The sequence below is a fragment of the Xenopus laevis genome, chromosome 3S (genome assembly GCF_017654675.1).
Source record: "Xenopus laevis strain J_2021 chromosome 3S, Xenopus_laevis_v10.1, whole genome shotgun sequence".
NCBI lineage: Eukaryota > Metazoa > Chordata > Amphibia > Anura > Pipidae > Xenopus > Xenopus laevis.
Window position 1 is genome coordinate 92,096,061 of NC_054376.1, and position 14,924 is coordinate 92,110,984.

Genomic DNA, 14,924 nt, shown 5'->3' on the forward strand with positions numbered 1-14,924 from the left:
ATAATATACAGGCACACATATAGTATGCAGGATTATTGAACTGAGAGTAAGAGAAACTAGGGAGATTATTTGACACAGAACATACATTATTGTTATATATTACCAGTATTGTAAAACCCTGACCAATCCCCTTTCTTTTTTTACTGTGCCTGGCTCCTCATTATTAAATCTTTACAATCAATCAATATTTTATTTTGAAATGATTGGTAATTCTTGTTCATGTACTGTAGATAACAATTTAATATAATATATGTCGAAATTATTAATACAACCACCATATAGCTACTACTAGTTTCATGATGTCATTGTACTAAGGAGTATGGCTTGCTCCCTTGCTTTACATCTCCCACATTGTATGATGCACTTTACAGGGGTTTTTATCACTAACAATATAGGTCTGTGCTGGAACAGCAGCATTGTTCCTGAAGGGGAAACAGTATTAAAAATAAGACAATACTGATAAGCTGTTTTGAGGGGTTTAACAAAGCTGTGCAATTTACTGAGATGTCTAGCTGTGTTTAGTCCATGTGTTTGCTAATCAAATCAAAAAGTAAAAGAATTTATTTGGAATGCTGTACAACACAGGTATCAGCATGCCAGAAATAACATTTTGATACTATTAGTGAAGCTGTAACACATCTCTATCTAGCATGTACCAACTTGTGCAATAAGAAAAAGAAATGGAATGTATGAAAATTATTCTGTACTTCATATACTGTATATTGAGTTATTCCTCAGTAACATTTTGTATACGTTGATGCCTTTTAGCCTATAACAAATCAAAAAACAACACCTTCTGATATTTTCATATAATTCTTACATTGTTCTTTAATAGTCTAGCCAGGGGGAAACTTGTAATTTGCCTTCCCATTTTAGCTAGCTCAGAGGTCAACAACTTACTGTCATTATCTGATTGTTGAGAACATACCCGGAGGGCACAGTGCCTCCAGCTACTAAATAAATAGACTTGAAAGCTAATTCTTCAGCTACTGAAGGCAATTACCTGTGCCAAAAATAAAGGATCTTAAGGGTCAGAACATTGCAGCAGTATATCTCAGTTAAACATCAAAGGGTAGTCATAAATTCTTGACCACTTTCCATGAAAATAACTGAAGTCAGCACACCACTGATTCAATTCAGATTTTTGGAAGTAGCTTTTTAAAGCTGAAACCCACATGTATATAACAATATGTCTCCATCGGGATTCTGTTATTAATATAGCTCGCAACATAAAATTCCACAAAAATGTAGAGAGGAAAGTATTTAATATTTTGGTACTCATGCCACAAAAATAAGGAATTTCCATTAACACTCTAAAGAATGTCATTTTGCATGTAGAATCAACCACTATGGCAAGTATTATAAAACCAAGATGCTCATCAACAGAGCATAAAACCGAGCTAACATACTTTCCATTTAATGTATGCCAAAACAGAGTTAGAGTGGAGATAATGTGAAACTCAGAGGAAGGAACAGCAAGAGCCATACCCATTCTGTATAAGGTTTGTCCCTTTTGTTGATGATTTGGGCTTATTTCTGGCAGTAGCACTATGCACAGAATGCCTTTTTTTTTTTGGCAAGATCCAAGCACTGTGGGATACTTCTGTTCTGACAACAACCTGCCTTTTATATTTACCGACTTGGTGTATCTGATGCATTACAATGTGCACCACATGCAGTGAGTCAGCATTAGGATATATATAATATACACACAGTATACATATATATACTATATGTGTGTTGTGTCAATTTTTTTTTCTCTCTCTCTCCCTCTTGTGTTCTCTTTTTGTCTCTCTCTATATGGTTTAATATATATGTGTATGTGGATACTAAAGACCCACTGAATATATCTGCCTTTTTGTATATATTTTCCCTACAAAATCTTTGGAAGAAATCCTTTTCTTAAATCCTCTATAAAATTCCTAGTTTTTATTCTAAAATAGTGTAAGCAGATACTTTAATATACTTTAACGTTCTCTCTTACTATGCAGATTTCTTTCCTGCAAAGTAATAGCAGATGGGCTGTGCTTCCCCATTCTTCCACCTGCATTTACTCAGAGCTTCGCAGGCCACACCACAAACTCACTATGATGACATAAGAGCAGTGGGACTAGGTTTTTTTCCTGCTCCTTTCTTTTTTCTGTTCTGTATTACAGTGATTCTGGCAGGCAGTTCCTTCCTGACACTGTTTACAGCACTTGAATCAGTCTCTTAATCTGAGGAGGGAATTAAACAGGACAGCATCAAAGGTAAGTAATATTACAGATTTGTGTTTCATTATATTATTGAGTTTGGGTTGAGTATATATGTAAGTACTTTGTACCAGCTTTGAAAGTATCACCAATTAACAGAATAATTGCTTTTCTGCTATTTTATTATTATGGTTTTAACAATTTCAAAATGAAATGTGATAATGTTTTAGTGGTCCTATGTTTCATCACTGTTTCCCAAATGTGTCTTCAATTTATTTCCCAAAACCTATAATAATGTTCTTTATATAAACATGCACTCACGATATTTGGACAGTTTATTACTGTTGTTTTGCGATTCTAAAGTGTATTTTAACTGAACAGAAATCTTTGTTTTGGTTGTCGCTGAGGAGCAGAGCTTTTCTTTAAAGATGAATGAATGGCTGCAATCCAAACTTAACTGCTATGGCTTAAATTTCTTTTACTGCAGAATATTTTCAGTAAAATAAGTACGTGGATGGGTTGTAAAAATTCAGCAACTTCTAATATATTTTAATACAGAAACTATTCAGACAGGCTGTGATACTTACATGCAATGTCCCTAATAAAAATGAATTGAACAATGTTAGTGCACCGTTAGGGGAAAATAAAGATATTTCTGTCAGCCAAGGCATAAATGTAATTGTTTTGCACGTTGAACCTCGACCCCAACACATGCACACACACACCAAAAAATGTTGCTGATATTATATAAAAATAAAGTTACACACATTCTGCTTAAAATCATCTAATTGTTAACAACAATCTAAATATGTAACAATCAAAATATTTGAAATAAATATATAATATGCTGTCTGCCATTTGAGGAGGATTGTAGTCTGTACAACAAAGGCTATTAACTTTCTGTTGTGAATGTGAAAAAAAAAAAAAAATATATATATATATATATATATATATATATATATATATATATATATATATATATAAAAATAAATATATGTACCATATATGAATTGTATAGAATAAATTTTTTCTTTCTACTGAAGTGAAATTTCAAATCACAAGCTGTTAAAAGAGGTTCAGCATTATTAACTCTGTGCAATGTTTGGTGTAAAACGTTAGGCATAGTTTAGGGATTTGGTGAACAATGGGTTTACATTTTCCACAGTTAACGCCCCTGTGAGTAAGAAATGTTGTTCAGCTATGGTCCTCACAGGGTGTTGTTTAGTTAACAACTGTAGAATGGCAATGCATTACTGCATGTCACCAATTTTTACTTACTCCCCACCCACAAAAGATGGCACCTTCCAGACCTTACCTGGCTCAGCACTGTTTGTACATTTACAGTTTTACCTGTTCAGGAACAATTTTCATCACCGCATATTAGGTTGCACAAACCTTAACTATATGTAAAACCAAAGTCAGTCCTGCTAATAATACCGATGTTGCATATTTACGTACAGATGCAAATTAGTAATTGAGTGCACACTTGCATGTAGGAAAGCAAATCAAATCATTATAATAATATACTAAAGACAAATCATATAATGAATTCACTCAACATATTTCCTATAGCTGTTGTCCTGGTTATAGAATCAACCAATATTCTATAGTATATTGGCCATATTTCAAGAAATAAATTAAGGGGCAGATTTACTAAGGGTCGAATATCGAGGGTTAATTAACCCTCGATATTCGGCTAGGAACTAAAATCGTTCGACTTCGAAGTCGAACGATTTAGCGCTAATCCTATGATCGAACAATCGAAGGATTATTCGTTCGATTGAACGATTAAATCCTTCGAATCGAACGATTCGAAGGATTTTAATCCAACGATCGAAGGAATATCCTTCGATCAAAAAAACGCTGGCAAGCCTATGGGGACCTTCCCCATAGGCTAACATTGACTTCGGTAGCTTTTAGCTGCCGAAGTAGGGGGTCGAAGTTTTTCTTAAAGAGACAGTACTTCGATTATCGAATGGTCGAATAGTCGAACGATTTTTAGTTCGAATCGTTCGATTCGAAGTCAAAGTAATAGTCAAAGGTCGAAGTAGCCCATTCGATGGTCGAAGTAGCCAAAAAAACACTTCGAAATTCGAAGTTTTTTTAATTCGAATCCTTCACTCGAGCTTTGTAAATGTGCCCCTTAATGTTAAAATCTTTAAACATGCATGTGTAATAGATGCTACAGTTTGCATACAAAATAAATCTTGAGAGAAGAGATGAAATGACTCACAGACTAATTTATATTTATTTCTTATGAAGAATCATTATAGTATCTACAGATGTTAAAGAATACACATTTACATGTATTTAACATGAATAATAGAACATCTATTATAAACTGTGCTTAAAAAATATTATAATGTTGTCATGCAAGTTAACAGTTAACAGTTTATAATGTTAGCAAATTGCTACTTAATATGCAAAATATATAAAATTATTGAAAAACACTGAAACAACCAGAATGTTCAGTTTAAAATACCCATTGTTGAACTTGTGGCTGTGTCTATTTGTCACTGATGAGTCTGGAAGGAGATGTATATCTTACATTATATGATCTGTATCTTGAAATGGTTAAATCTCCCTTTTGCCTTAAAGTGGGCAAGAGGAATATTTTCACCTGCACAAATGGCAATTATTATTTACCACAACACTGCACTAGAAGATTAACTCATGTATGATAATTGTAATTGATGTATTCTCTCTCTTCCCCTAATGAATAAAGCAATGCATAATGCAGGCAGTGCTATATTCATGGAGGTCTTTTTTGTTCTGATTGGAGTGCAGAGACCTGCAGCAATTTGTCAGGGCAAATCGTAAAGTGCAGTAAATGCAGATTGCATACATTTTTTACACTTGCTAACCTCCTCTATTCTTGTTTTTGAAATATAAAACTTGTCTAGATGTAGAAAAGGGGGTCTAAAATATACAGTAATGTTTGTCTTAATAGATTGCTCCACTGCAGATGCCCTTGTATAATGATCCTACTGCCTACCACTCAACACCACCATGGTATATACAGTAGATGCTTTATTGAGGATATGGTTTGTAAGGGGGTCTACAGTACAACCTAAACTATAAAGAACAAAAAGCATGAACTTGAGGGATGAAACAACTGAGAAACAAAACCTTAATTTGATGCAGCATAGGTGGTTCTTTACAGTGAGGGAAGCAAGGTTGTGGAATGCCCTGTCTGGTGTTGATGTGATGGCTGATTCTATTAATGCTTTCAAGAGTGGCTTAGATGACCTCTTGGACAAGCATAATATCTAATATTGTGATCTTAAGTAGTATATGTAAATTGACATGCCTATATGTTCATATAAATGCACTGGGGGTCATTTTGAGGGGTTAAAGTTGATGTACCTTTTCTATTTTTTCAACTCATATTAAAGGTGCTGTTCACCTTTAAATTAACTTAGTATGTTATAGAACGGCTATTTCAAAGCAGCTTTTCAAATGGTCTGTATTTTTTTATAGTTTTTTTTCCATTATTTGCCTTTTTCTTCTGACTCTTTCCAGCTTTCAAATGGTGGTCACTAACCCCATCTAAAAACACATTCTCTGTAAGGCTACACATTTATTTTTATTGCTACTTTTTATTACTTATCTTTCTGTTCAGGTTGTGTCCTGTTTATATTTTAGTCTCTTATTTAAAGAAATGGATGGTTGCTAGGTTAGATTGGACCCTAACCACTAGATTGCTTAAACTGCAAACTGTAAACGACTGAATAAAAAGCTAAATAACTCAAAAACCACAAATAATAAAAAATGAAAACCGAATGCAAATTGTCTCAGAATATCATTCTCTACATCCTACTAAATGATAAGTCAAAGGTGAACAATCCCTTTAACTATACAACAGAACTATGTAAAGGGTAAACTGCAGAAGCTTTAAAATGACACATATATAAATATAACTTAAATAAAAAAGTGAAATGCAATACAAATGCCTGTTGGTTTTATCCTAACTTTCTAAAGAATTGCATACCTACAGTATTTATCTATTATTATATTTCATGTGAGTCTTTTGTTTGTTTTCTGTTATCCAGGCACAGTAGTAACCACAGAGATGCATCTTCATTTTATTCCATTCTTTGCAGTGCTAATTAGTGGCATTTTATGCACATTTTATGACTATGGTTATGATGGAGGATATGCTGCCCCAGAGGGAGATTACTATGTCTCAAGTTTATCTTTGGGACCATCTACTGCAAACTGTGCTCCAGAATGCACCTGTCCTTTTAACTATCCCTCTGCAATGTATTGTGACAACCGCAAATTAAAGACAATCCCAATGATTCCTGCTGGAATACAATACTTATACCTGCAAAGCAACTTGATTGAGGCTATAGAAGAGGATGCTTTTAAGAATGTTACTGAATTGAAATGGCTTATTCTAGACCACAACCAGTTGACCAATGCAAAAATAAAGAAAAATGCTTTTTCCAGTCTAAAACATCTAGTAAAATTATATATCAGCTTTAACAACCTAACTGAACTGGTAGGGCCACTGCCAAAAACTATGGATGATCTTCATGTAACCAACAATAAAATCTCAAAGATTACTCCTAACATTTTGGAAGGTCTAGAGAATTTAACTCACATACATCTGCAGCACAATGCTCTAAAAGAAGATTCTATTTCAGGGGCATTCAAAGGAGTGAAACAGCTTTCATATCTTGACCTTAGTTTTAATGAACTGACAAAGCTACCCAAGGGACTTCCTCCAAGCATAACTACTTTATATTTTGACAACAATAAAATTGCTAATATCCCAGATGAGTATTTCCAAGGTTTCAAATCTCTGCAGTATCTTCGCCTGTCCCACAACAAATTGAAAGATGCAGGTGTACCTGGTAATGCTTTCAATATCTCAAGTCTTGTTGAGTTGGATCTTTCATTCAATGAACTTGGGAGCATTCCAGCTGTGAATGAAGGTCTGGAAAACCTCTACATGCAAGTAAATAAAATTCAAAGTGAGTTGAATTTTCATATACAATACCTATAAATGTCCCAAACTCTCATTAATAAGCAGTGAATTACTTTTTTGTTTTTAAATTAACCAGAGCATTACTTAATCAGTGCAGAAATTAGATCAGTGGGGTTGAGCAAGCGAATATGACACCCATAGAATATGTTGCACTTCAAAAAAATTTTGTCATCCATAGACAATGCATTTCGATGAATTTTCGCTGTTTCGCAGATTTTAGGTGAATCGAAATGGGTCAGATTTGCCATCACTAGATGAGAGTGTAGGCAGTCTGTAAAGCACATTTTTGGAATGCATTAACACAGTCATCACTACCTTCTCTAAAATATTTGTGTCTTACAAGGCACATGTCTATATATTTATGGAGCAACACAAGAAGTATAATGGCTGTTATTGGCTATTTGGTAGCCCCTATGTGGACTAGTGGTCTCAAGGAAACTCTGTTTGGCAATACACCTTTTTTATGCAACCAAAACTTGCCCATGAGACGGCAATTCAAAATTTAGTTATTGCTTTAAGGTCACAGAGAGCAATATCCAAGGGGTTGAAGAGCAGCATGTTGCTCACTAGGTACTAGTTGGGGATCACTCTCCTATTGTCTATATAGCTTTAATGCAAAGTGTAATCTCCTAATAAATCAGTGTGCTCCCTATCTAAGGCTAGATTGTTCAGGGGGAAGACAACCTGTAAGGAAAAAACCAGGGTATGGCAAACGGTAAGTCGTCACTGATACTGACCACCAAAAACTGGCAATCCATATGCACCAACTGCAGCTACTATCTCTCTCTACTTCTAGTTCAATTACTGTTTGCATGCTTCATAACGTTCCAGTCTTTTCAACTCAGCATCACTGATGGCTTGTAAGGGAGCATAAAGGAAGTTTTATCATAAATCTTGACCAAACTACTGATTTGCGGTTTGAACAAGTATAAGGTTACTATACTTAAATATATATACAAAGTTGCGTAACTATGTATGCAGACCAGCATTTGTGTGATTGCATTTGTTCTTGATAAACACTGTTCCTATTCTGATGAAAATGTCTGCTAATCTTCTATTTGTAGTTGCCAATACTTTTCGAATTTCTCTTTTTTATCACTAAACAAACTGAAATCCAAGTTTAATTATTTTTCCGATTCTTCAACAAACCACACACACAGTGAGTAATGGAGCACAGACATTATTTGTTAGAAACAGCAGCAACTTTTAGCTGAACACAGAATCATATATTAATCTGTATGATTGTGGATACATATTGTAGATTAATTTCAATTAGATGGATCGTGAGAATTTGTTTAGAACTAAGGGAAAATTATGGTAAACTTTGCTCCAATTCTGAGTAAGTTCCTAGAGCATAAACTAAACAAAGTCCTGGCAGGAAAATGCTTAACATAAGGTACAGGGCATAATCATGTAATTGGGTTTAGCTGTATTACTAGAGAATAGTAGCCTCTCTAGTACATCACCTTTATAAAGTAGTCAGTTTTCTACAAGAACAGATTACAGCTCAGGCTGCAGGAATTAAGAACACAAGCCTGATCATCCTCCATACCAGGTTACATTTTTCATTAACATTAACACAGTCATCACTACCGTCTCTAAAATATTTGTGTCTTACAAGGCACATGTCTATATATTTATGGAGCAACACAAGTAGTCTAAGGGGTATATTTATCAAAAAATGTAGGTAGAGATCACCACAGTGAAATTCCGCCACTCTCCATTCATTTCTATGAGATTTTTAAAAAAATATTTATCAATGGGTGAAAGTGAAAGTTTATCCTTTGACAAATACGCCTTTCAAAATCCCATGGAAATGAATGGAGAGTGGCGGAATTTCACTCTAGTGGATTGTGGCGATCTCTAACTTTTTGATAAATATACCCCAAGTCTCTCCAATCCTGTAATAGTATGATAATTCTTCCTCCTGAACTTTGCTTAATTATGTGAATGGATAGGTTCTGATAGAAAGAGTACTGTGTTCTACGTGTCCTACAATAATGGTATTTGGGGGCACTTTTTCACTCACAGGAGGGCTTTAGTTTAGTAACAAATTAGTATAGTGTGATTTAGCAACTGGTTTTAAATTTTCAAATATAACTGTCAGTTAACATCATTTTAAATATTTGCTAAGAAAAAGAAGAAGCAGAAAATTGGAGCAATTTAATTTTACAAAGAATGTTATAATAGCACTTTTTAAAATAATGTTATATATTGTTTCATTTTTCAGAATTCACCCTGAACAGCTTTTGTAAAGTTATTGGACCATTGGAATACTCCAAAATCAGACACCTTCGTTTAGATGGAAACAATATCAGCAGAATTGACCTACCACAGGACATGTACAGCTGTCTCCGCGTGGCCAGTGAAATAGACCTAGGTTAAAATGCTTGATAATCCAAGTTGGTTATCCAAGTTACTTCTTTAATCTTTCTTTCGGTTTCCAGAAACACGTTCAAATAAAAAATTGTACATACAAGCAAATTACATCATTAATTTTAGATCGTGATACAGTCCTACAAAACATACATGCTTTTTGATGCATCCTGATCTATGCATACAAATCAACTACTCACAGATTATTCTGATATAACTTACTTAGTAGTTGCTAAATATTAAGGGGAGAATGAAAGTATTTCAAAAATCATACTTACAGCATCCCCAGAGCTCAATATCCTTGGGATGCCATGTTGGAAATGTTGGATATGTTGGATTTCCATGCCTAACTTACTCTGGAGGGTTAGGAAAAAGTTGTTGCATCACCTGGTATTGTCCTGTTTTCCCAAATGTCCTACTCAAGTAAAACTTTGAGGTTCAGGGGTCTGCACCATCAATAATCCACCTGGGGATTACAAGAGTATGATATTTGAAAGACAATATCCCGTTAAATATTTTATGAGCGCTGCAAATATTTACAAGAGTAGCTGCAAGAAATGAAAAAGGAAAGATTCAGCCTCTTAACAGTATGCTGTGAACCCAAAATATTTCTGTGCAAATTAATAGTTTTATATGGCTACTTTAGTACAAATGACCTAAGTAGAATAACAGCTACCTTTAGACTCCTACAAGAGTAATTATTTCTTAGTAGATTAATGTAAAATGTAAAATCACACCGAGAGAGTATAACATAGGCACACATCTTCTTTTTCATGATTTGGTTCTTCTCAGGGCATTTTGCAGTTATCCAATGGACAAATCCATTCTATTGTTATTACTTTTGATTTAAAACCAGTTGGACATTTATATTTGTGGTCCACTGTTGTTTAAATAATGAAAGCAAACATCTGATTGATTACTAAGAACTGCCAAACATAAGCAAACATCGCCTGTACTAAAATCCTGAAAGAAGCAGCCTTGGTAAGGCAAAGGAATATTTGTAAACTAACAGATGTTGTTACTAACAGAACATGGATTTAATGATCACATGGTCTGTTTGCTTTGCAATAAAATGCAGGTCATGATTTGTACAGTGAATTGAGCTACACATTTTCAGCAATTTCAGCAATATTTGAATATTAGTTTTGTACTTTGACAATTGTAGAAGTTATAATTTTGCAATCTTGAACCATAACGTTTACAGAAATAAAATTCAGTCACATCAGCTCTTGATTTCACTAGTAGCCTCTTTACACATTTATATACTTAGTAAGACAGGTTTGTTAAAAAAATGTTATATTTTCAGATTATGTATAATAATCCATCTATTTAAATAAAGAAGTTGGGAAAGTAATAAAAAAAAATTAAAATTGATTTCATTTAAATATTTCTGGTACTGTTGCAAAAACACTGTTCTTGAACATTTTTATTATTTTTGTTCATTGCATGTATTTCTCTTTAGTATATTGCATGCCATAGAAAGCAGAAAAAAAATAAATATCCATTATATTTGAGAGTTCCTTTTATTAGCATAATTACATTTTTTCATAGAGTATTTCTTTGATAAAAGTCATATGGATGGATGCATTTGCTGAAGAATGCTGTTGTTAAGTTAAAAAAGTGTACAATGTGAGAATGCAATATTTAGAATACTGTATTTAGCACCATGTAAAAAGAAATGTAATTACTTCTACTTAAAGGAGAAGCAAACCCCCTAGGTGCAAAACTCCCTCCCCCATGGCCTACCTGTCCCCCCGGGCAAATGCCCCTAACTTGTTACTCACCCCTCTGCGCAGGTCCTGTCCATGGAGTTCACAGGCCCAATCTTTTCCCGAGCGATCTTCTTCCTGCTTTGACCGGCGTTTTTTGGCGCATGCGCAGTAGGAGCATTTACCGGTACGGATCTACTGCGCATGCGCCGAAAGGCAAACTTTGTGACTTTCGGCGCATGCGCAGTAGATCCATACTGGTAAATGCTCCTACTGCACATGCACCAAAAAGAGGTGGTAAGTAACAAGTTAGGGGCATTTGCCCGGGGGGGACAGGTAGGCCAGGGGGTATTAGGGAGGGTGGGCAACACAGGGGAGGGGGGAGGGAGTTTTGCGCCTAGGGGGGTTCCTTCTCTTTTAATTCTGAAAGTACAGACATTTTCTGTGGATACACTGAGAAGTACACTTCCAGGAACTTGTCACTGTTGCTTTATGACAGGGATTAAAGGCATACTCTTAGGATCAGAGCACTTGACTCTAAGGACAAAAACCAAGATCAATTATAATTTTTCTGAAAGGATCATGTACATTTACTTCATCCTGCTGAGCTTAAAATAACAAAGCTATTGAACTTTTAAAATATTCAAATATATATATGTGTATGTAATATGATAACATAGTAAATTAGGTTGAAAAAAGACAGATATCCATCAAGCTCAGCCTTAAGTCTGTATATAACCGGCCTAACTGCTAGTTGATCCAGAGGAAGGCAAATAAAACTCTGTTTGAAGCCACTCCAATTGACTTTCTCTAATTCAATTATGTCCTGTTTGAGTGATGGAGACCAAAACTGAATGGCATATTCTAGATGGGGCCTTACCAGTGCTCTGTACAGTGAAAGAATAACCCCCTCCTTCTGTGAATCTATGTCCCTTTTAATACAGCTCAAGACCTTATTTGCCCTTGATGCTGCTGCTTGCTACAGCCATGTTTATCATCTACAAGAATTCCAAGGTCCTTTTCCATAATGGATTTGCCTAGTGCAGTCCCATTTAGGGTATAAGTGTCTTGGATATTCTTACCTCCCAGGTGCATGACTTTACATTTATCAACATTGAATCTCATCTGCCACTTAGAGTAGCTGCCCATATTGCCAGTTTGTCAAAATCCTATTGCAAGGATGCCACATCCTGGATGGAATTAATTGGGCTGGATAGTTTTGTGTCATCTGCAAACACTGATACATTACTTACAATAACCTCCCCTATGTCAGTAATGAACAAGTTAAATAAAAGTGGACCCAATACAGATCCCTGAGGGACCCCACTAAGAACCTTACTCCAAGTAGAGAATGTACCATTAACAGCCACCCTCTGTACCCCATCCTGTAGCCAGTTTCCTATCCTTGTGCAAACAACTTCATTAAGCCCAAAAGCCCTTAGTTAAGAAATCAGTCGTATTGGGGGAATGTAGCATGTTTAGTTAACCAAAAAACATTCACAGAGACCATAGCAATTTTACATTGTGAGCAACACTAAACATTTGCAAAAACACTTTAAATTTTTAATTACATTCCCCCTTATACAACTATACAAAATTTGCAGTTCCTCCACTTTTACAACATGTCACTGAATAAAATTAAAATCAGTTACTGTATATATATTATATATCTTACCCTGGGGTCTAATTGCTATAGTGATAAGGGGTGCAGCAGCTCAATTAGCTGTATTCATTGGGGTAGCCAAAACGGAGCACAGACACCAGCTGTAATTTGAACACAGCAGAATGCACTGCAGAGGCAGTCTTTTTTGCACTTTACACAATGCATTCAGCTTCTCAAAAAACCCCTTCCGCCTTAATATTTTTAGGCAACTGTGATAAATTCAACCTAGAGGTAAGTTCAAACAGAGGCTTTTGCAGAATATATAGGCACAAAGCTCAGACAGTATATCAGAGGTACAGTAGATGCAGGTTCATTCCCTGAGGATGTAGTCAAGGCAGTACAACTTCCCTCCAGGCAGAAATACCTCACATGTGGTCTGCATCTCACCCAGTGGAGTGATCAGGGAGGAGTACATAAAGCCTTACATCCTATCTACTGTGGTCTCTTCACTGAAGGCAATCTTGCCTGGGAAGCTACTCCCTGCTACAAGCCTTGATGGAGCACACAGCTGCTCTTTCACTCTTCCCTCACTGTCTTACTCTCCTAGAAAGTACTATAACAATTATATTCCTGCCACTCACTAGCCTCATTCACGTAGACTCTGCTCCCCAAATTAAACACTAGAGGTTTAGGTCCCTCTAGGGCAAACTGGCTTTACTGGGCCTTGCTATACCCAGGCTCAATGGAGACTTCCGGATGGGTCAGACACCAGAAGCCAAAGAGGAAGATCCACCCCTTCTCACTCACTAAAGTGTGACAGTGTGAAGTGTGACAGGAAGTGGTCACAACACCTCTTGGCCAATAACTGGGATATGTAAATTACAACTAGCTACATGGGCCTCTGCCCAGAAACTAGGGAGATCAGGAAGTGTAGACATTTAAAGCCATAGGGGCACATTAACCCTATGGGTCCCTTCATTTTGTTTTTCTTAAGCACACCATTTGTCTAACACTTCTCCAAGTACAGTGTACATTCTGCTTTGAATATTGCTGTGACACATTGAGGGGCCGATTCACTAAATTCGAGTGAAGGATTCGAAGTAAAAAAACTTCGAATTTCGAAGTATTTTTTGGGCTACTTCGACCATCGAATGGGCTACTTCGACCTTCGACTACGACTACGACTACGAATCGAAGGATTCGAACTAAAAATCGTTCGACTATTCGACCATTCGATAGTCGAAGTACTGTCTCTTTAAAAAAAACTTTGACCCCCTACCTCGGCAGCTAAAAGCTAACGAAGTCAATGTTAGCCTATGGGGAAGGTCCCCATAGGCTTGCCTAAGTTTTTTTGATCAAAGGATATTCCTTCGATCGTTGGGTTTAAATCCTTCGAATCCTTCGAATGTTTGTAGGATAAGGTTGAAATTCTGGTAGGTTATGGTCCTTTTACACCTATGTAATATGTAAGTGAATTATCCCCAGTAAAATAACTTATAATCAGGCCCGGACTGGCAATCTATGGGATCTGGCAAATGCCAGAGGGGCTGCTATAAGGTTCCATAGAAAGTCACTATTTAGTGGGCTGGTGGTGGCTGTTTGGGCCTCTATGTGGGCTGATTGGGCCTCTGTGTACCTGAAATGCCAGGGCCTATTTTAATTCTCAGTCCGGATCTGCTTATAATACATAATAATAATAAATGTATGATAGAATCAAGATCAGCAACTACAAAAATATTTTTAATAAAATATGAAAATCATAAAATAAACACTCAATTTCTGTTTTTATCCATGTATGTATATTACGAATATTTTTTGGGTAGTCATGAATGAAACCCTTTAAATGCCACAAAACATAGAATCTACGTTCTGTGGATAAAGAGATTGAACTGCCACAGAATGTAGATTCTACGGTCTGCAGCATTTTCCACTGGGGAAGCGAAGTAGCACTTTGTAAAGCATACTTGCCCAAAAGGGGCATGCTGGGGCACTCATTCATTGTGTGCATATGTGTATGTGAAAGCATGGCCACCTGAACTGGGAGCTCCCTC

The 14,924-nt window shown here is 35.9% G+C and overlaps 1 protein-coding gene across 1 annotated transcript; it reads left to right on the forward strand.

Moving 5' to 3' along the window:
• Nucleotides 1–2,070: 2,070 nt before the first annotated feature.
• On the forward strand, nt 2,071–11,075 carry lum.S (lumican S homeolog). Its single transcript, XM_018256024.2, has 3 exons — nt 2,071–2,249; nt 6,245–7,171; nt 9,416–11,075. Exons 2-3 carry the CDS (start codon nt 6,265–6,267, stop codon nt 9,568–9,570), a joined length of 1,062 nt encoding a protein of 353 aa, XP_018111513.1. The 5' UTR covers nt 2,071–2,249; nt 6,245–6,264; the 3' UTR covers nt 9,571–11,075.
• The last annotated feature ends 3,849 nt before the right edge of the window (nt 11,076–14,924 follow it).

What these genes read in the sequence shown, in the direction of transcription:
- lum.S (XM_018256024.2), top strand. Translation starts at nt 6,265, where the DNA reads ATGCATCTTCATTTTATTCCATTCTTTGCAGTGCTAATTAGTGGCATT. An exon ending in GCAAGTAAATAAAATTCAAA is followed by an intron (nt 7,172 to 9,415) that starts GTGAGTTGAATT and finishes TTCATTTTTCAG; the next exon opens with AATTCACCCTGAACAGCTTT.